The 21754-nt window shown below is 44.8% G+C and overlaps 1 protein-coding gene across 4 annotated transcripts in view; it reads right to left on the bottom strand.

Annotated features, from left to right (window-relative positions):
* Positions 1–21754, bottom strand: part of CDKL1 (cyclin dependent kinase like 1) — a 49466-nt gene that overhangs the window by 13113 nt on the left and 14599 nt on the right. For all 4 annotated transcript variants that reach the window (XM_081086334.1, XM_081086332.1, XM_081086333.1 and 1 more), the window contains 2 exons: positions 12246–12367; positions 813–885 (listed from right to left, as the gene is read on the bottom strand). In XM_081086334.1, coding sequence (XP_080942460.1) covers positions 813–885; positions 12246–12367 — 195 coding nt within the window. The remainder of the gene's footprint in view (positions 1–812; positions 886–12245; positions 12368–21754) is intronic.

Here is a 21754-nt window from a genome sequence, read left to right as displayed (position 1 = left end):
ATTTAAAAAAAATAAATAAAGCGCCCATGCTCCCTTCTAGACATGCATTTTGACAAGGACTGTAGCTTCAGCGAGGTGGAGACTCGGTAGGGAAAAGTGCTCACTACTGTCCTATTTTCTCCATCTGGGAAAGCAGCGCCAGGGAAAGTCATGCAGATCAGGCCCACCAGCTAAACTGGCCCCAGCAGCCAGTAGGTCGGCATACTGCAGTCAGGTTGCCCTTGTGGCCAACATGGAGCTGTAACACTGGAATTGGCTTCGTGTGCAGGGAGTGGGCAGTGCTGTACTGGAGGGGCAGCAGGCCTCCAGCATCTGTGAAGTCAGAGCCTGGGCCCACTGCCTCTGCCAGGCCCTGCTGTGGCCGCGAGTGGCACAGGCTTCCACTGGGCTGGCTCGACCCAGCCCTGGCACTCATATATCAGCACAGCAGGCACTAGCATGGGGGCATTGGGCATGGGACTCCGCCTTCTGCAACTGCATGGGCAGGAGTCACGAGGGGTTCCTCTCCCTAATTTCAGAGCCTTCTGAGGGTAGCAGACCCATACAGACTCCACGTGGATAGGATGCTACCTTAAACCTGAGTAGCTTCTGATGAGTATAAATCATAAAAAATGCATCTCTTATGTGACCCAAACAAGAAGGAATCGCTAGTTTGGCACGTTTAGCCTCCACATACCCTAATCAGGCTTAAGGAGATTTGGATGAAAAATTATATCCACAGAAGCATGACATAAACTTTGAACGAAGGTTCCGCCTCAGCTTAAAGGCAGCCTTCTGATTTTTTTTTTTTCAAGGGCGATCACGAGACTTACATTGTGTTTATGGCAAAAATTCACAGCTTGCAATGTCTGCCAAGTTATGCTCTTCACGAGATGCTCTGGTACCCTAGTGAAAATAAAGAAGCAGCACAAACACATTCTTTAGTGTAGCCATGGAATTCAGCTCAAAAAAGAAAAAGAAAAAAGTAAACTAAGATAGGCTTAAATAGTGCAAACTCCTAGGCCGCACAGAAAGTCATCTAACTCACTGACCCGTCATTCCACAGGCCCAACATGAAGAACATGTGACCAGCACACGGCTGAGCTCCGGGGACAGCAGGCGAACCACAATAACATCTCTCCTCTGCTGCTACAGGGAGGGACCATGAAGACCCACAGGACTTGAAATCTTTATGACTGCTGACCTCAAACATCTGTGACACCGCTGGAACCTGCCTGGTAACTTGAGCTCCATTTCTATAAGAAGCTTTTTGTTGCTGGAAAGCTAGTTAATTTACAGCGTAAAAATGTTGTGCATTTTTGCAAGTGGCCCCAAGCTAGTGGCCTTGCCGCGGAGCTCATCTTCCCTGCGTGGTGTGCACACGTGGCTTCTCCAGGCTCCCGCGGCAGGATGCTTGTTAAGGTAATGGAGACTCTGGTGAGGACAGGGAAGAGGTTTGCATCGCACCCCATGTAACAGAAGTTAGCGGTGATCAATAACTCACCTGGGCCCCTGATTCTTTCCCACACTGCTCCTCCCGGGAGCTGGCTGCATCCCCCCCTCCCCTTACCTTTCGCCTGTCCTCTTTCACAGCACCTAAACTTGAAGCTACTGCTGCCAGCACTCTCTGACTTGAAGCTTATATACCAGGGCACCCAGGAGCTCCAGCAGGTCCCTTGGGCAAGTTAGAAAAAAGCACTTGCCAGGGGAGGATTTTTTTTTTTAATTAGGCAGTGAGTGAAATGGACTACAGAAAGTGCACATTTATATTCAGAGACCCCCACCCACCAGCTGAGCCTAGTGTTCTTATGAATTAAACAATGTTGCTGTGGTCCTCCACCAGAACTAAAATGTAAGCCAGGTGTGGGGGTGGGGGGACGAGCAGAGATAAACCACAGAGCTTCCATTCTAATATGCATAGCCCATGGACACGGACAATAAGGTGGTGAAGACCTGGGGTGGGGCAGGGGGAGGTTGGAGGGAGGTGGGTTAAAGGAGGGAAATGGGAGACATCTGTAACATTGTCAACAATAATTTTAAAAAAAGAAAAAAGAAGAAAAAAAAAAGTAAGCCAGGGAGGAAACTCCCGAGTAGCTATGTTAAGGTGACCAAAAAAAGTCACTTCCAGCCTCTGAGAGGGGCTGCCAGGTCACTGTTGTCACAGACCAGATGTTGAGGAAATCCTTTCAAGCAGAGAAGAGGATGCTTCGATGGTGGGACACGTGCAGGAGGCCACTTCCAGGAAGACCAGCCAGGACATTTCTGCACCTGAACTATGCCCCTGGGCTTCGAGCAGCTTCTCTCCCAATTCTCTTCCTTATCCTAGTGGCATATCCACACAGATGCTAGAAAAAGTCACCCGTCTAAAGAAGGGAGCCTGGAGGACCAACCAGTGAACCCCAAAGAGTCCTGAGAAGGCTCAGGAAGTAACAGCTAAGATCTCTGTGGAGGTGGGCGGGAAGGGGTGTGGACAAACCTGTTTGGGAAACAATTAAACCCCTAGCCCCTTCCCCTGTTCCACTTCAATAGGAAATGCTTCTCCCCCAGTAGTAGAGGGCTGCGGTTTGTTTTCTGGGGAGCATAAAATCGAGGGCGTTTGGTCCGCTGTGACGGTGGATTAAAGCAGGGGATTAAATGACTGCCGACATACAAAGCATAGAATGTGGGGACTCCCCAGCCCTCTTCCTGCACTAGGTCCTGAGAAGGCTGGCAGCCAGGCTTTACTCTTGAGGTAAAATATTGGAAGACTTTTTTGGTGGGAGCTCAGGAGGGAGGATCTGAAGATTGGGGTTCCCCCAGCAAAGGGCCCAGCCAGATAACCCCACAGGGACGTCCCAAGCTTCTGAGAATTCCCTACTCTAAACCATAGACATACAAGATTCTAATTGCCCAAGAGAGTCTCAAATAAGAGGGTCAGAGACCAAAACAAACGAAAAAGGGCCACTCAAAAGAAAGAGAAGCGATGGGGAGTGAAGCGAACATTAAAACAACAACATGGACATCCTCAGAGAAGATGGCAACAGGAAAGCTGCTGCATCCGTGAAATAAGAACAGGACATCGTAAACCCCACGGGGACCAGAGAGCTAGACCTCCAAATAATAGAAGGCCCAGGAAAAGAGAAAACAAAGGCTAGGAAATCAAGAACAATTAAAAAAAAAACAAAACAAAAAAAAGAACAAAACAATTAAATCCCCCCCACCGACCCCCCCGACAGAAAGAATCCGCCAAGTGCCTCAGGAATGGACACAGAAAGCAAGGCCCATGATTTTCAAAATTCAGAATGCAGTGAGTAAAGAGAGGATGCTACAAGCTTCAGGAAATAAGAAACAGAACTTCACAAAGAAGCAGAAAATAGAACAACAGACTCCTTAACAGCACTAGGAGAGAGAAGGCACTTAAAAATGCCTCCAAAATCGAACATCATGGTAAGCCATTCAGAGAAAGACAAGTACCATATGATTTCACTCATATGTGGAATTTAATGTGCAAACGTAACTGCCAAGCAAAATAGAGACAGAATCATTGCTAGAGAGCAGGCAGACAGCTTGAGACGGGGTTGGGGGTGGATTGGGGGCGGGGTGGTGGGGAGGGGGTGGGAGGTAGGGAGGGGGTGGTAGGATTGAGTAAAAAAAAAAAAAAAGAAAGAGAGAACTCATGGACATGGACAATAGTGATTTTGGGGGTGGAGGGAGATGGGTGGAGGTAGAAGACTGCAGAGAGGGAATAAATGGTGATAGAAAAAAATAAATAAAAAATAAAAAAATGCCTGCCTCCAAATTTTTGAAGAAATGTTATTTTTCACCAAAAATAAACAAAATAGAAATCAAGTGTGAAGCGAAAATACTTTTCAAACATTCAAGGATAAGGTCTCAGTCTCTCTCTTTTTTAAAACTTATTTTATTGTTGAGAGTATTACAGATGTCCCCTATTTTCTCCCCTCTGCCCCCCTCCACCCATCACTCCCGCCAGGCCCTCACCTGTCTGTCATCTGAGTCCGTGGACTATGCATCTATACTTAGAAGTTCTTTGGTTAATCTCTCTTTTAACCTATCGGGAAGCCCCCTGGAGGATGCACTCCATCAAAAAGGCGTAAACTATCAAAGAAGATGACAGGAAACAGAGAAAGCTGAGACCTGGCCCACGAGGGGGGCGGGGCGGGGGGGGGGCACAGGAACTTCTGGGAGGAGGTGAAGGGAAATGACGGATGACAACTGCCTTAAAGCAACCATCCCGATTGGAACAGCGTGACTCAAGAGCCAGGCATGTTGAGGGTTGTCATCGCCGTGCCTTCTGCCTTATACCATCTTAAACAAATATGAAAATATTTCACAAACAAACTTAAAAGCTTTGGAAGCATCTGGGTGTCTGGCCAGACCCTTCAGGCTAAAGCAGACATTCTTAAAGCTGTAGCTTATGCTGGCAGGGTGAAGGAATTCACTTCACTTCACCGTGTGTGTTTCCCAACTGGTGGGAAATGGTGCTCATGGCTGAGGTCTGGGGCAGAGTGAGGCAGGGAAGGGTCCCAGTTCTCCCTCAATCTCTATTGTCTCTAAGACACCCCACCCCTGGATTCCAGCTCAAAGACAAGCTGTCCCTTTAGAGCAGTGGTTCTCAACCTTCCTAATGCCACGACCCTTTAATACAGTTCTTCATGTTGTGGTGACCCCCAACCATAAAATTATTTTCGTTGCTACTTCATAACTGTAATTTTGCTACTGTTATGAATAGTAATGTAAATAGCTGATATGCAGGATGTATTTTCATTGCTACAAATTGAACATAATTAAAGCATAGTGATTAATCACAAAAACAATATGTAATTATATATGTGTTTTCTGATGGTCTTAGGCGACCCCTGTGAAAGGGTCGTTCAACCCCCAAACGGGCCGCGACCCACAGGTTGAGAATCGCTGCTTTAGCGGAATCATGTATAAGCTCAACCTCAGCCTGTGAGGGAACTGGCTTGAGATTTTTCCTCTGGCCTGGTTCTCCTCCCCCACGAGATCAGGCAGTGGGACTTTGAACAAACTATGTTCCCAATTCCTCTTCCTTGTAAACCTGGGCCCCTTGGACTCGAAGCCGGCTGGGCAGGTCTCATGGGATTTGTTCTCCTGAGGATGTCAGCTCCCCAGACCTAGAAATGCGGGTCTAGGCAGGGTAGGAGAAAATTGAGCAAGGACACTCATCAGCCAAGGTGGGAGGGGCCCAGCAAGGTGTGTCTTCATTCCCTGGGTAGCCCGGGGTCTTCCCTGGGGTCTTCAGTCAGTTGCCTCACCGAGAGCGACTTCCTCAGAAGCCCACTGGACTGTCACCCAGGTCAGCACAGGTGCCCTTCTGGGGAGGGTGGAATGGGACCCACCTCTCACCAGCAGGACCCGGAGGAGGAGGAGTACACCCCTGAGTCCTCCACCGGTGTGACCTCACCACATGCTTCCTGCCTGCTTGGGAATTTTGTTGCTCCCCCAGGGACCTAAGGGGGTCCCAACTGTTTTACTCCAAGGGGAGATGAGGATCAGGGGATGGGCGATAGAAATGTCTGTAATCGAGATTTCTGTGTGACTGTGTTATCTCTTTAAAGGATTGGCGATGGATGTGCTTGGCCAAATTAGTAGGTAAACCCAGAAAGAGGAAGGCAGGAGATCCAGGCAGTAGTAGATCCAACTGTAGGGGAATGCAGTGGGATTCCAAGGATGAGAGCAAAGGGAAGTCCCAGGAGGACAACTGGGTAACAGGCTTCGCACACAAGCCAGGCAGAGGGAGAATGAAATTCTAACAGCAGGATGTGTCCCCACCCCCCCCCCCGCCCCCGCCAAAAAAGAAAGAAAAGGAATGAAAAGGAATGAGTGACTCATCTGATGTGATTATCTTGTGGAAAAGTCTGTTGAGAGGCTATTAGAAAGAGTGAGAAAGTTAGCAATAGGGTTAAAGAATATTAAGCAAATTTAAAAAGCAAGGCAAATATTAATTTGCAGAAAAAGTATGAAAGGAGAACCTAGTATGGTAAAATGCTCAGCTATAGTAATATTTACATAAGCATAATAATGGAAACAGTGACTATTGAATTAATAAAATTTAATGTAACTTTTTTGGGAGACTAGAAAAGGGAAACAGAGGGGACAATGGTGTAAGAAAGTGAAATTTTCCTCTATCATGAGATGAGAGAAATGATGAAGAAAGAACATGAACCTCTTCCAGCATTCTCAGTATAACAGCTGTTCCCGCTACTGCTTTTCTAACATTTGTGACATTACAAGACACCAAACAATCAAAGCTTCACTTCTACACAAGACTACAACAAAGTTAGGGGAGAAAGGGTTGGCCAAGCTCCTGTAGAAACTATATGTTCTTAGGAATTTATCTTATAGAACTATTTATGCAAGTGGTTGGTCAATGCAGAAAACTAGAAACAATCTAAATATTTATCAATGAGGGATTAAATAAAGAAATGGTATGTTTGCACAATGAAATTCTATATAGCCACTTTATTTTATTTTTTTGCCACTTTAAAATATAGAAGTAAATATGTATAAATAGGGGGACAGCTCCAAAATATACTTCAAAAATCCAGAAAAGTATGTAGAATATAATCTATTCAAATATATATTCATAAAATAATTAAAAATAATTTTTCAGCCCTGGCTGGTGTTCCTAAATGGTTAGAGCATCGGCCATCCCATCGAAGGGTCAAGGGTCCTATTCCCAATCAAGGGCATGTACCTGCGTTGAGGTTCAATCCCTGGTCCCAGTTAGGGCACATGTGGGAGGCAACCAGTCAATGTGTCTCTCTCACATCGATGTTTCTCTCTCCCTCTCTTGCCCTTCCTCCCTCCCTTTCCCTCTAAAAATCAATGGAAAAAATATCCTTGGGTGAGGATTAAAAAAAAAACAACAATTTTTCAAACTGATGAAATTTCTTTTTATACATTACCGTGGTGCTAGAACAGTGATGGTGAACCTTTTGAGCTCGGCGTGTCAGCATTTTGAAAAACCCTAACTTAACTCTGGTGCCGTATCACATATAGAAATTTTTTGATATTTGCAACCATAGTAAAACAAAGACTTAGATTTTTGATATTTATTTTATATATTTTAATGCCATTTAACAAAGAAAAATCAACCAAAAAAATGAGTTTGTGTGTCACCTCCGACACACGTGTCATAGGTTCGCCATCACTGTGCAGCTAGAAACATTTTTATAACAAACAATATGTCACTTTTCATTTAAAAAGAGAGAGAGATTTTTATGGTTCTACAAAGTTTTGGAATTCCATTGTCAGAAACTGAACACTTGTACTGACAATCTTTACCCACCACATGTTCTTTGAACAAACTATACTGGAGTCAGAGCAGGAACTGGTGGTAATGGAAAGAATCAGTGAAGTACTGCGTCTGCCTGCACTTAAAGTGGGGCAGAAAAATAAAGAGAGGACACCGAAACTAGTCATTTATGAAACTTTGAGTTATGAGAGACCAATAGTTTATCTATACTAATAAAAGGGTAATATGCTAATTAGACCAGACATCTTCCGGACGTCATTCTGGACAAAGCCATGGTGGCAGGGCCGAGGCAGAGGCGGTTAGGAGGATCAGGCCAACAGGGGAGAGCAGTTAGGGGTATCAGGCTGGCAGGGGAGAGTAGTTAGGGGGATTAGACCGGCAGGCAGGGGAGCGGTTAGGAGCCAGCAGTCCTGGATTTTGAGAGGGATGTCTGACTACTGATTTAGGCCCGATCCTGCAGCAGGGATCGGGCCTAAACTGGCAGTCAGACATCCCCCAAGGGGTCCTGGATTGGAGAGGGTGCAGGCTGGGCTGAAGGACCCCCCTCCCCTGTGCACAAATTTCACGCACTTGGCCTCTAGTATAATAATAAGTAGAAAGCATTTTAAGACCTACAGAAGATAAGCAATGGTAAGATGCTTATAAGAGGGCAAATGTAAACAACAGAACCACAGCACTGGGAATTACAATAGAAACATATTTGTGCCAGTGTAGCAGATACCTATCTTGTGGCATAAATTGGCTTGTTAGTATCAACATGAATCTGAGTCTTCTCCAAAAGCTTTCCAAAGGAGAAGAAGTTATAAACCTATTAATAAGGAGCTGAATTCATGTCCACTTCAGATTCAAAGTAGAAATAAGTCTTTGAGCCTGATTTGGCAAGAATTATTTTAAATAAGAAAACATTGCCATGATAATAAATGGAACATGGAGAAAATACTTTTAAAAACACAAATAAAATGAAAAATACCTTTATCAATCATAACTCAGAGATAATCACTACTAAAATTTATATATTAATTATTTTCTTTTTTCTACTTATATATAAGATCTATCAAAATGAAATATGTATTTTTATGATAGCATTTTTTTCACTTTGCAACCACTTATGAACATCTTTTGTCAATGTCTGTTTTATCTAAAGCATGATTAGTAGTGGCTCCACTGTATTCCACTGTAAAGACATACCATAATTTACTTAACTGACTCTCTATCATTGGACATTTCTGTTGTTTTTCATTATAAACAATACTTTTACAATCTTAACACAAACACTCAATTATTTTCTTCTGGTAAATTATTAGAAGTAAAACTGTTCAGTCTAAGATTGTGTCTTTAAGGCTTTTCTTTCTTTCTTTCTTTCTTTCTTTCTCTCGCTCTCTCTCTCTCTCTTTCTCTCTTTTTTTGGTGTTTTTGTTAATCCTTACCAGAGGATTTTTTTCCCCCATTAAATTTTAGAGAGAGTGGAAGGGGGAGAAAGAGAGAGAGACATTGATGTGAGAGAGAGAGAGAGAGAGAGACATTGATGTGAGAGAGACATCACTGATTGGTTGCCTCCAGTAAGTGCTCTCTCTCTCCTCCTTCCCTCCCTTCCTCTCTCTCCAAAATCAATCAATAAATTTTTTTTTTTAAAAAAGATAGCTATCACAAAGGAGGCCATATTTGAGCTGTATCTGAAGGACAAGCAGGAATTTGCTAGACAAAGGAGAGAAGGTAGGCAACCCCGGCTGAGAAAACAGCACATCCTAAAACAGTGGTTCTCAATCTTCTGGCCCTTTAAATACTGTTCCTCATGTTGTGACCCAACCATAAAATTATTTTCGTTGCTACTTCATAACTGTAATGTTGCTACTGTTATGAATCGTAATGTAAATATCTGATATGCAGGATGGTCTAAGGCGATCCCTGTGAAAGGGTCGTTCGACCGCCAAAGGGTCGCGACCCACAGGTTGAGAACCGCTGTCCTAAAGCCTAGAATGCAAATGATTCCATGGAGTGGGGAACATGTGGGAACGGGGTGATCCAGTAGAGTGACCATAGTGATCACAGCACATTCTTGCAGTAAGTGTGCAAACCGAAGGAGGCCCCTACCTGGCACCAGGCAGGGCAAACGCCAGCATTAGCGCATTCCCCCTGTTGATATTATGTAACAGATCAAATATGAATCCAAGGGAGAACCAAAGTCTTCTGGCTTCTAGGATATGAGACCATCAATGGATAGCATGATAGAGCTGGGAGTTCCCTTAAACTTGACCTGGCACTGAATTCTCATTTTTCCAGGTGGGGATACCTGTAGGCATCTTGCCAAAGGTCATACAGATGATAAAGACCCACTTTTACTGGAATGTGCTTACAAATAACCCACTTCCATAGTAAAACATTTTTTTAAAAATATATTTATTGATTGATTTCAGAGAGGAAAGGAGAAGGAGAGATGGAAATATCAATGATGAGAGAGAATCATTGATTGGCTGCCTCCTGCACGCCCCCCACTGGGACCAAGCCCGCAATCCAGGCATGTGCCCTTGGCCACAATCGAACCCGGGACCCCCCAGTCCGCAGGCTGACGCTCTATCCACTGAGCCAAGTCGGCTAGGGCTGGTAAAACATTTTTATATTTCCTGGAATATATATAACATATTTTAGCCAGTGGAGCTAAGGGAAAAAAAATCTGCTTTCAAAACTCTAACCGATCCTTGTCCTGTCCTTGTTTTCTTCTCAAACTACATGTCAAAAAAGAACTGGCTCCCTATCGCTTTCAACCCCCCACAAATCAGTGTTTCCAAGTGACTCAATCTAACATAATTAATCAAACTCCCTGCAACACCTCCCTTGTACCAACCACATAGCCACGAGTAACTTATACTAATAAGTTTCATTGAAGTGTCACTTCCAAGCTGTCCAAAGAGTAAATATCAACATACTAAAGGTTTTCTCCCTTGAATACATTTCTCCGCATCAATGACTTTCTGAAGGGATGCGTGTGTTTTCTTGGCGCTCGCTGGTTGTGTAAATTAGCATGAAAAGCCTATGCCATGGTCGCTAACAGACTATAAGTCACTTTAATCCCATTTGCCTGGAGGTCATGCTAGATAATATATAACCACCACTATATGGCGGAGCAAGCTCTTGGCCTAGGCTCGAAAGCATTGTTAAAAGAGCCCCAGCCTCCAGCTGCTGAGTGAATGCGACCGGGATGGGGGGACATTCCACCACTCTGCTCTACAAGGCACTCTGTATATTGTCCCCAGCCAAAGTTGGGCTCCCTGGAGCAAGGCAAAAGGAGAGCTAGACTATTCTTTCCTGCTTAACTTCTCTTAAATCTCCACACCGTTCAATCCAAAGGCCACCTCCTCCACGAAGGCTTCCTTGACTGACCTGCTTTCAATCATATCTTCCAAGGCCTGCTAATCATTCTACCCTCTCCTTTTGGACACAGTGATTGCATCAGCTGAGATGAACCAATCAGAGTCTTCCACTGGACTTTATATGCAGATACTACCTTCTTCTAGAATGTCCTTTCTTCTAGAATGGCTACATAGATTGATAAAACCCTGTGGTCATGCTTTCTATAATATTCTTCCCTTTCTAACTCTTTCTATTCCCTTCCCCCCAACACACACACATCTTCCAAAATTCACCTTATAAGGGAGACTTGTGTACAAAGTAGAATGAAAACAACACAAAGAAGAGCCGAGAGAGAACAGCCACCACCTATGGCACTCTACCCTAAGACATCTACTGAGGAGTGGGTGGCAGCCAAAATCCAGCCTCTATTCTATTCACCCAGGTAAGGGCTACCCTCCACCCTTGAAAGGGAGCCCCCCTTTATTTTCAAAGGAAGTATCTGCCTGCTCCCTAAGCCTTCCCATGCACACATAAGAGTTGCATATGCTGCCAAAACCGGTTTGGCTCAGTGGATAGAGCGTCGGCCTGCGGACTGAAGGGTCCCAGGTTCAATTCCGGTCAAGGGCATGTACCTGGGTTGCGGGCATATCCCAAGTGGGAGATGTGCAGGAGGCAGCTGATCGATGTTTCTCTCTCATCAATGTTTCTAACTCTCTATCTCTCTCCCTTCCTCTCTGTAAGGAATCAATAAAATATATTAAAAAATAAAAAAAATAATAAAAAAAAGAGTTGCGTATGCTAGAGAGATGTGGTAAGATCAGCAAAGCCTTTAAAGTCATCCCCAATCCTTCCTACTTACAGCTACCAACACATTCCTTTTTCACCCACACTTGCTTCAGCTGGGTTTTTGCCACTTGTAACCAAAGAAGTCCTGACCGAGATAGCAGAACAGACACCCAGATTGCTTTGGATGCAGCAACACATTTGTTTGTTTATTTCCTCACCCGAGGATATTTTTCCATTGATTTTTAGAGAGAGTGCAAGAGAGAGAGAGGGATAGACAGAGAGAAATATCAATGTGAGAGAAACACATCGATTAGTTGCCTCCTACATGCGCCCAGACCAGGGCTCAGGCCGGGGAGGAGCCTGCAACCAAGATATGTGCCCTTGACCAGAATAGAACCTGGGACCCTTCAGTCTGCAGGCCAATGCTCTATCCACTGAGCCAAACCAGCCAGGGCAATGCATTTGTTTTAGCCGTTAACTTCCTAATAGCCATTTTCTTTGGGATCTTCTTTCTAATCTCCAAGTCCTCAGACTTCCTGAATCAGGCACAGAATAACTAATACCCTCCCTTTTCTTTCTTAGAGACTCGGATAGCTAATATGCAGAGATAATGTACCAAAGAAATAAAGTTCAATCTAATAATGCTGCGGTTGCTTTCTTCATGACAATGATTAGATAGGCTCTCTTTTCTAACCTTTTTGGTAACGCCTCCTCTGTGGACCCCAGCAGCAGGGTATGCTGTCCAGACACTGGCTGTTCGTGCCTCACCTGAAAAAGGGTCATTGCTAATTTCCCCTCACACAGATCCTGCTGTGTTTCACTGCGTTTTGTTTGTAAGGAATGGAGCGCTCACCCTCTTTGGTATCTGTCCAACTCGTGCAGAACCGTGCGGTCGCAGTACTCAAACACCAGGTGCAGCCTCCGCTTCCGCCGGAAGACTTCGATCAGGTTCACAAGGTTGGGATGCTTGAGTTGCTGAAAACAGGAAGGACAAGGCGTCAACTGTGAGGTGTGGAAGACAGCGTTCTCTAGTTCGGACCCAGTAAAAAGGAAGCTGCTCGTCCTTTAGGAAGTTTTTTGTCTTGGTTGAAGTAACCTGTAAACAGTATTATCTTACTTCTCTTCATGAGCTGTTTGCTAGTAGCTTGTATGTGAAAAGTGATTATAGCCCAGGTGGTTGGCGAAGGCAAAGAGAGATATGAGAAGGCTGGGAAAGAAAGGAGAGTGAAAAGGGAGAGATGGTTTAGTTAATACAAACTCATCCTCTAAGGCTCAGATGAAATGGCCTTCCTAAGGAGGTCTCCCCTGCTCCCCAGGGCTCCGTGCCCCTGCATGGCTGGTAGCTCCCCTGAAGTATGTGTCCTTCAGAACCTGTTGTATTTACTAAGTAATTACAGAGTAAAAATCCCTCAGTTGATTGTTTATGTCCTCTGCTGTCAATAGATATAACAGATCCATTCCACAGAATGTAAGGACCATGATATCAGGGTCTGTGTTCTCTTGTTTACTCAAAATGATGTTGTTGAACCCCCAGCACAGGGCCTCGGCAATTATCTGTGGATGAATAAATAAATCACGCTTCCTAAGCTGATGAAACATTTTAAGACAGGAAAACGAGGAAGACTTCAATCTGATGTGCCTGAAGGTGTGTGTCTAGAACATGGACCAGGGCGGAGGCCAGACAGATGGCGAGAAAGGCACTGTTCAGAGATATTCTTTGTGATTAGAATAGTCAGATGTGGCGAGGGACTGGAGGTTGAGGGAGGGGGAAGAGGAAGTCATCAAGAATGACCAAAGGTTTGTATCATGGGGCAGATGGCGGGGTCAGCAGTGGGAGAGGAAATGGTTTCTTTGGGGAAGAAATGACTATCTTTGGCATGTTGGGAACTCTGAGACACCAAAGTGGAACTGTCAGGTTGGCTGGAGTTAGAGCTGAAGACAAAAGCCGGGCGTCATCGTGAGTGTAAGTGAATCCACGGACACATGCGATTGACCAGAAGAGCGAGTGGGAAGGGAGAGGCCCAAGGAACCCCTGCGCATCTGAAGGGTGGGTGAGGAGGAAGAGAGAGGGAAGAAGGTCCCCCAGCATAAGGAAGAAGACAATAGAGCATGATGCCATGATGCCACGGGCAGATGTGGAAGGACAAATAGACTGCGGTGATGGAGGCTGATGACAGGTCAAGTGGGGAGAGGCCTGAGCGTGCCTGGTGGGTCTCCCCAGGCAGGGGTCATGCGACCGCCCCGGAAGCAGTGTCAGTGCAGTGGTGAGACCAGGAGCCAGACCCTATGGGGGTAGCGTCTCAAACCACATTACTCCTCTCTCTCTGTTGACTCCAGGGGCAGGACTCAGAGAGGCACCTCTGGTCTTGAAACCAGTTTGCAATCAGCAGCCCAGAGGTTTCAATCACAGCTCAACATTCACAGTGTCATTCAAGAGGGTGTGGATGTTTCTACTTCAATACTGAATGGGCCTCTTTAGAGACATGGGGGGGGGGGTGCGCGGGGGGGGGATTAGATGAGAAGAACCAAGCAACAAGATGGATGGATAGATGTTCACAGGCTTATTCAACATGTTTATTATACAGACAAGTCATCTTAGTAGACCAGACTAGATTACCATATATCCTACAAAGATTTAGTTCAGGGCTCATTTAATTAGAATCCCTTCGTTACTGTGAGTATGTACAGCCAACGCCCCAGGCCCAGTCTCATTCCTCAGCATTCTGAGCTGGGCTGGCCCAATCTGGAGCCATCAGTGGTTCTTACCAGGCTCGTCGCCGCCATCCTCCAGCTGTGCTGTACCTAGAAGCCTGGGCCACTCAGATGCAGGTGTAGTTTCTTGTGTTAAAGTTTCTGCCTTTGCTGCTGCAATTTTACTTTGGTCTCCCTTTTAGTTTCTCTCTGTATTTTAAATATTGAATTAGAGTTGGAGACATCGGTATGAACTCATGTTTAGCTTAATGCAAGTACAGATGATTACTTACAGAAATGCCTGTAGATACGTCTGTATACATAGACTGAAATTCACACATATATGACTTTGCTCTGTCAGATCAAAGAGCCTAGAAGCAACCATACCCCAGGGGCAACATGTGCACCTAGAGCTCAAATCTTGGTTGCTAATACCCTTCACCAACAAAGGGAACAGGGCTCCTGGGAGAAAATGGATGATTCTAGATAAGGAGGAAATGTACAAGATAAAGCCAGAAAGTAAGGAAATGATAAAAAAAAAAACCAAAAAAACAAATCCTACATTGATGGTGGTATGTCAAAGGGACACAAATACCCATGAATCCATCCTGCTATGACTGAATGATTGACTGACTGACTGAATAAAAAATAGGAGAAAATAAATACATTTATGTAGAAGAATTCCAAATAATTCCTGTAGGTACTCTGCCTTCACAGAGGAGCGCCGACCCCCCTCCTCATGTGTGGGCTCACAAGTGACTTCCTTCCAGAGACTACAGGATGGAGGGACAGAGAAAGAGCGACTTCCTTGGAGAAACCCGACGGACACTGTCTCAGCAAGGCGACGTGGTTTTCCTCCCAAACCCGGGACCCAGTCTAACCGTGACGAAAACACCAAACAAATCCCAACAGGGGCACTTTCTACAGAACACCTGGCCAGTGCTCCTCAAAAGCACAGAAAATCTGACACTGTCACAGCCAAGACAAGCCTAGGGACACGTGGTGAGTAAATGCCATTTGGAATCCCAGATGGGATCCTGGAACAGAAAAAGGACATTATATTAAAACAAAGGAAATCGGAATAAAGTATGAACTTCAGCTAATGATAATGTATCAATGCTATTTTCTTAATTATAACAAACGTACTGTACTAATGAAAGACGTTAATAATGCATGAAACTAGGTAGAGTGTATACGGTGACTCTTTATAGGATCATCTCAAATCTCTGTAAATCTAAAACTCTTCTAAAAAATAAAGTCTATTGAAACACATCTACACACATACACACAGGCACACACACACACACAGACACTTTTACCCAGCACACCACTTCTGGGAATATACCTTATATAAATAAAAGCACCACTGCATACAAGGATATGTACAAGGATACTTATTGCAATATTGTTTATATAGGTAAAAAGCTGGAAATAACACAAACCTCCTTTGACAGAAGAGGATGGCTAAATAAATTGTGATACATTTAAACTATCAAGTATTAAATGTTGTGCAGTTATTAAAAATAATGAGATTAACAGAGGCCTCTATATTGATCTTATGACAATGATGTATGTTACGTGAAGAAGATAAACTACTGAGTAATTTTATAAAAATAGATGAAAATAGGAAATACATTAAGATATGTAAAATTATTCTATTTTCATATATTCATTTGATATACATTGTTATTTAAAACATATACTGAGCCCTACTCTGTCTGTGCCAGACATTATTCTAAGCTCTGGAATTACAATATTTAACAAAGATGACAAAAATCTCTGCTGTCAGGAGCTCATACAGGGGTGGGTAAAAGTATGTTTACAGTTGTTAGTACGTGAAACAGAGTTTGTTCTTGTATTATTATTCATTAATTATTGCAGTATTTTCTATAGGAACAACTGTAAACTTACTTTATCCGACCCCTGTGTTTGAGCATGCTGGGTGGTGGTGAGTCTTATGGGAAGAAATATAGTAGGTAGGGAACATAATAGGAGTTGCAATTTAAAACATGGTGATCAGAGAAGAACTCACTGAAAAGGTAACAAATGGGGAAAAAATGTCTAGAGAAGGTGAAAGTCATGAGGATTTCCAGAAAATTGTTCCAGGCAGAAAGAACTGCCATCCCAAAGGCGCTTCTGTGGGATCCTGCCTGGAATGTTTGCAGAACAGCAAGGAGGTCAGAGTTCTCTGCCTCTCGAATGCTGCTTCCCTTCCTTCAGGGCATCCTTTAATTTAGCCATTGCGGCAGCTTCCAGCTTTGCCCAGATACAGCCGGCAGCCCTCACCTCCGCTGTACTCTGTGCCTTGGCTTTCTGCCCCAGGGCTGCTGGGCGCTGGGATATGGGATGCTGGCGGGTTGACTCTACCATGCAGGAGGGAGAACTCCGTGGGGCGAACCCTTGCCCAGTGGGGGACAGGAAGTGGTGGGTAAGTCCTCTGGTCCTCAGGCTCCTTGCAGAGACCTGGCAGGAGGAGCCCCTTTGGCCCTGCATTGCCTTTTCCTCCTTCCCTATCTCCCTCTCTCCGATTCCTGGTATCACTTCCCAAAACAAGCTACTAACAGAGTCGCTTGTCTGAGACTGCTTTCTGGGAGGTGTCCAGGCTGAGAGAGTTGGTACTAGAGGTGGCCCAGGCTGGCAGATCTTCAGAAAGGGATCTGGAACCGGATCAATCCCCAGGCAGATGGCCAGGCCCCCACAGCTGGTAGCAAGTGGGGTGAGAGGAAGCTCCGGGGAGCAGCAACAACACACTGACTGAGACTTCCATCAGTCGTGCCTTTGAATGTGGTGCAGATTGCCTTATGCATTAGCAGTGGCACGTGACTAATATGGGGCGATGATTATTACAGGGATTATCGAATGACTGGCTTTTGTTAACACCTTTAGGTCGCTGAGAAAAGAAAAGGGAAAATGATAGATAGGTTCCGGTTAGCCATCCATCAACTGTGGGAGTCAGAAGGCCTCTGTGGCAGCCCTGACCGACCGGGTGGTGCAGTTGGTTGGAGCATTGTCCCATACATGTTTCGGGTTCAATCTCCAGCCAGGGTGCATTTCGGTGGCAATGGGGTCAATGTTTCTCTCTCTCTGTCTCTGTCTCTCCTCCTCTCTCTAAAATCCTTAAGAAACATATCCTTGGGTGAGGATTAAAAAAAATAAAAGGCCTCTATGACAGTATTTAAGGAGACATTTATCTCCCGTAGATGCAGGATAGATTGTGCTAAAAGCAGGCTCAGGACTTAACATGTATACAAAAGCGATGACGCACAGTCTCAACAGATCTCTTATGCCAAAGTCAGGGCTCTGGCGGTAAAAGCGAGGGACGCAGAGGTCTGGGATGGGGACATTTAGGGGATGAGTCTGAGAATCTTAAACCCTCAAATTTCTCAGAGCGCTCCGGGCTGGGAGAAGCAGCCTCTTATACCTTTGCCACATGAAAACCTGAATATACCTCAGTGAGGTAGGTGGCTCCCGACTGGATCCCCACCTCCTCCCAGGCCCCACAGACCTCTAACTAGGATGAGGCTGCCACTGCCTCAGCAGGCACTATGGTTCCTGCTCCCGGAGGAAATAACTGTCCTAGAATTACAAGACCTGGCTCCTACGTACCAGCAGGAAACTTAAGTCTGCTGGACCATGCAGTGGAGAAATATAAGGCTGGAAAAGGGGGAATTCATTGGCCTGGGAGCACTGTCCCGTGACCACGGACTTAATTCCTGGCAAGGACACCTGGTAACTCCCTAAGAGAGACTGAGCACCTGACCATGGGCCATCAGGTGATTCCGTGACCCAGAGCCACCCTGTGAGCTGGGTAACAGAGACACGCTGTCATAAGGCTGCGAGATGCACCAGTAATAATCCACCAAACCATGAAAACTATACGTGTGTGATCGGGCTCCAGGAGGTCCGGGGGGAAACAAGCAAGTTACAAAAAGGGGTGGCTCATTCTCCGGTCATCTACTTTGTTGCACTGCCACCCCTCCTTCAATTGACATGTATGTATAGCTCCATGGGAGTTTACAACTAATGGAGGAGAAAAACCCAAGACCAGCTCACAGATGGATCGGCTCATTATGCTGGCACTAGGTCTGCCTCCACCAAAGCCCCCTGGGCGGCGCTCTTGCAGGACAGTGATGAAAGGGAATCCTCCCACTGAACAGAGCTTCAAGCAGTGCACTGGATGGCTCACTCTGCATGAGGAAGAAAGGGCCTGCGATAAGCATGGATCTGTGGGTAGACTGGACGGAGCAAGATTGAAAGCATTTGGTGATGAGGCATAAACTGTACTCGTGGGAGCGAGCACAGAGCTTGAGGGTCTGTGGGCTTCACTGATGCCGAGGAGGCCTTGAGCATCCAGGCAGAGGGTGTCTTCTCTGGAGGGTGCCAGCCTGCTCTGTCCTTGGCCACCCCAGGGCTTGTGTAACCGATCCATGCACAGGGTGCCACGCTGCAGGGGTGGTGGCGAGGGATGGCCCCGCAGCACTGGCTCCCTTTCTCCCCACGGCTGGCCTGGCTGCTGCTGCTGAGGACATGACCTGCCAGTAACAACACCTGATACTTGGGGACTGACATGCTCTGTCCTTGAAGGGGACCAGCTGCTCCGTGGAAGGGCTGTGATTGTCCTTCCCGGAAGAGATACTCATTCTTGCAAGGGGTTTGCCTGTCCTGCCTGCCCCACAACCACGAGCTTAGAGGATGTTTGCTTTCTCACCATGGGAGTCCACACAACATCAGGCCAACGGGCCGTTTTCCTGCGAAGGAGGCATGACAGTTAGCACACAGCCATGGAATCCATCGGTTCTGCTAAACACCTTGTCACCTACAACCAGCCAGCCTAAGGGAATGAGGGAAGCTGTACCCCAGCCTTCGAGGACACATGCATTGAACCAGCGGCCACCACATGGTGCTATGTCTTCATTTCAGTAGGGAATCTGTGCGTCTGGGATCCGGGAGCAGAAGTGGGACTGGACTCTCTCATCACCCCTCCTGGTGATCCACTTAGAGAAAGCATGCTTTCTGTCCCCCAGATTCTCCCAAATTTTCAGGGCAGGAAACCCAAATGTTCATTAATACACGAGTAGTTAAATAACTATAGGACTTTATAGTACATTCAAATGATAAAATAGTATGTAGCTATTAAAAAGAATAAGGTATATCTATATGTGCTGACTTGGAAAGGTGTCCAAGGTATATTGTGTGCTTTTTAAAAATATATTTTATTGCATTTTTACAGAGAGGAAGGGAGAGGGATAGTTAGAAACATCGATGAGAGAGAAACATCGATTCAGCTGCCTCCTGCACACCCCTTACTGGGGATGTGCCAGCAACCCAGGTACATGCCCTTGACCTGAATTGAACCTGGGACCCTTCAGTCCACAGGCCAACGCTCTATCCACTGAGCTAAACCAGTTAGGGCCAAGGTATATTGTTAAATGTAAAAAGGAACTCACAGAACAGTAGATTCAATACGACAGCATTTGTGTCTGTTTTTAAAAAGGAAATATACTAGTATGTCTTTGTATAAGCACAGAAATCCTCTGGAATGACATATGATAGACTGTGGGTGGGGGGAAGGGAACGAGAATGGAAAGTGAAGGACAAGACAGGTTTCCTTTTTCACTTTACATTCTTCTGTATCTTCAGGTTTTTCTTACATAAGCATATATTACTTTATCATACAAATGTCTTTTAAATGACTTGCATAGCTCTCTTCACTGTACTGTCAAACCAAGGTAGATATTTTGAAGTTAGTTCCAGGGAACTAGTTAATACATCAGCTGTGGGGAAGGAAAAGCTATTTTCATTATTTGAAAAGCTATGTAATTATTACCACCATCCTCAGCCTAGAGGGAAATATTCCACACCCATCACTGCGGTGTTGCTGAGGAATCATTCTTTAATTCTTTGGGTAAAAAAAAAAGAAAAGTGCCTTGATCCCACATTTCCTCCAAATGCCAAGCACCCCTATGGTAGATATCCTTGCTGAGTTTTGTTTCAGGGACGACTCGAGAAGGAAAGGGTGTGACGTATGGAGAGGAGGGGTCCTGAAAAGGCTGGAACCATGGGTGGAAAGGTGGGGGTGGGGCCCTGAAGTTATTTTAGGTTTGCTGTGGACAACATGGACAGGACAGAATGTACCAGGCTGGTCCTCTGGCCAGAGACCCAGGCTGTGATCTCTTCTGGATGCCTTTCTAGACCCAGCACAGGCTAAGAATGTGTACAGTGGATCTCGATCTGTTTTCCTGTGATTAATGAAGTACATGAAAAGTACCAGGAAAGAAGCAATAGTACAAATGTGACCAAAATGAACATGAACAATGACTCGGCCAAAAATGAATGCAGCAACGTACGGATAGTTATAAAACAAGTTATTTGCTTGGTTTTTACATATGGTTGATAACATCAGTTGATTTAGAAACTCACCTTTCATTATTCTAACCTAAAAAAGAAATGGAGTTCAAAGATTTTCAACCAGGCAATTGCACCCAACAGCATTTTTACTACAGGGCTTTTAAAGTTGATAAGTAATAAAGAAGGTTAATAATTAGCAAGAAAATATGCCCATTGAAAGCAAATTTGTGGCCTAACACATGAATCCTGCCAAATAAAAAGGTGAATTAAAACATTTAAAAAATTTAAAGTGAAAGACACAAGTCTGGCCCATTTAAAAAATTTTCCATTCTGTATAAAAAGTACTACCTTCTGGTTTGACTATTCTATAATAACTATACAGGGTGGGCTAATGTAGGTTTACAGTTGTAAAAACACAGAGTTTATTCTTATAGTAGTAGTTATTAAGTATTGCATTATTTTCCCTACAAACAACTGTAAACCTACTTTTGCCCTACCCTGTATGTAACAGGTTATCTGCCTATAAATTCCATTTGCTGGAAATAAAAAGAATTTAAGTGGTTAAAGAAAAGCCATAGCAACTTCTATTTTTTTTATCAGTGTGTATTATAAAGTCACTTATCCTGCCTCCCCCAACTCTGTGATATTTTATTTTCTAGAGTCTGAGGTGTGTGGCATGGTGTGTGGAGGAGCATTTAGGGCAGACGGTATGCGCTTAATCCCCTGACAAACTGGGTGCCTTTAAGGAGGTAATGAACCAACTTGTTGATTTCTGCTTCTTTTGTTCTTGAAATATTTGTGTGGCAGCTTTATTACTTAGGAGTTCACTACACAGCAGGAATACAATCTTCCTAGATAAACACGTTATGAGCTAAGGCAAAAAAGATCTGCTAATAAACAAACAAAACAGCGAGTTACTATTTGCAGTTAGTATGCTATCTTGTAAAAATGAAATTAAACAGGTCTCCACTTGTTGAACAAATAAGTAGAGATGATGATACGGGGACTGTTTGGTTTCTATCATTGTGGGCAGGATCTGCTTTCTCTTCCATGCTGCTGACAACCAGTTTCCACAAACTGCCAACACCTCTCTATGTGCTAGCAATGGACGGCGAATGGATCTGCCGTTCTGTAATGACATCTGCATGGCGTGAAAGCTGTATAATCTGAAGGCCCAACACTAAGCCTGCAGGCCAACCACTGTCTGCAGCTGTGTTCTGTTTGGCTTGAATGGTGTTTAATTTTTTTTTTTAATTGACTTGTCAATGTTCTTACTTTTTTGTTTTTAATTCTCACCCGAGGGTATTTTTCCATTGATCTAAA

Source organism: Myotis nattereri (genome assembly GCF_964212035.1).
Source record: "Myotis nattereri genome assembly, chromosome: 1".
In the NCBI taxonomy this organism is placed as follows: domain Eukaryota; kingdom Metazoa; phylum Chordata; class Mammalia; order Chiroptera; family Vespertilionidae; genus Myotis; species Myotis nattereri.
The sequence above is the reverse complement of the archived record's forward strand: the minus strand, read 5'-3'. Positions and strand labels throughout refer to the sequence as shown.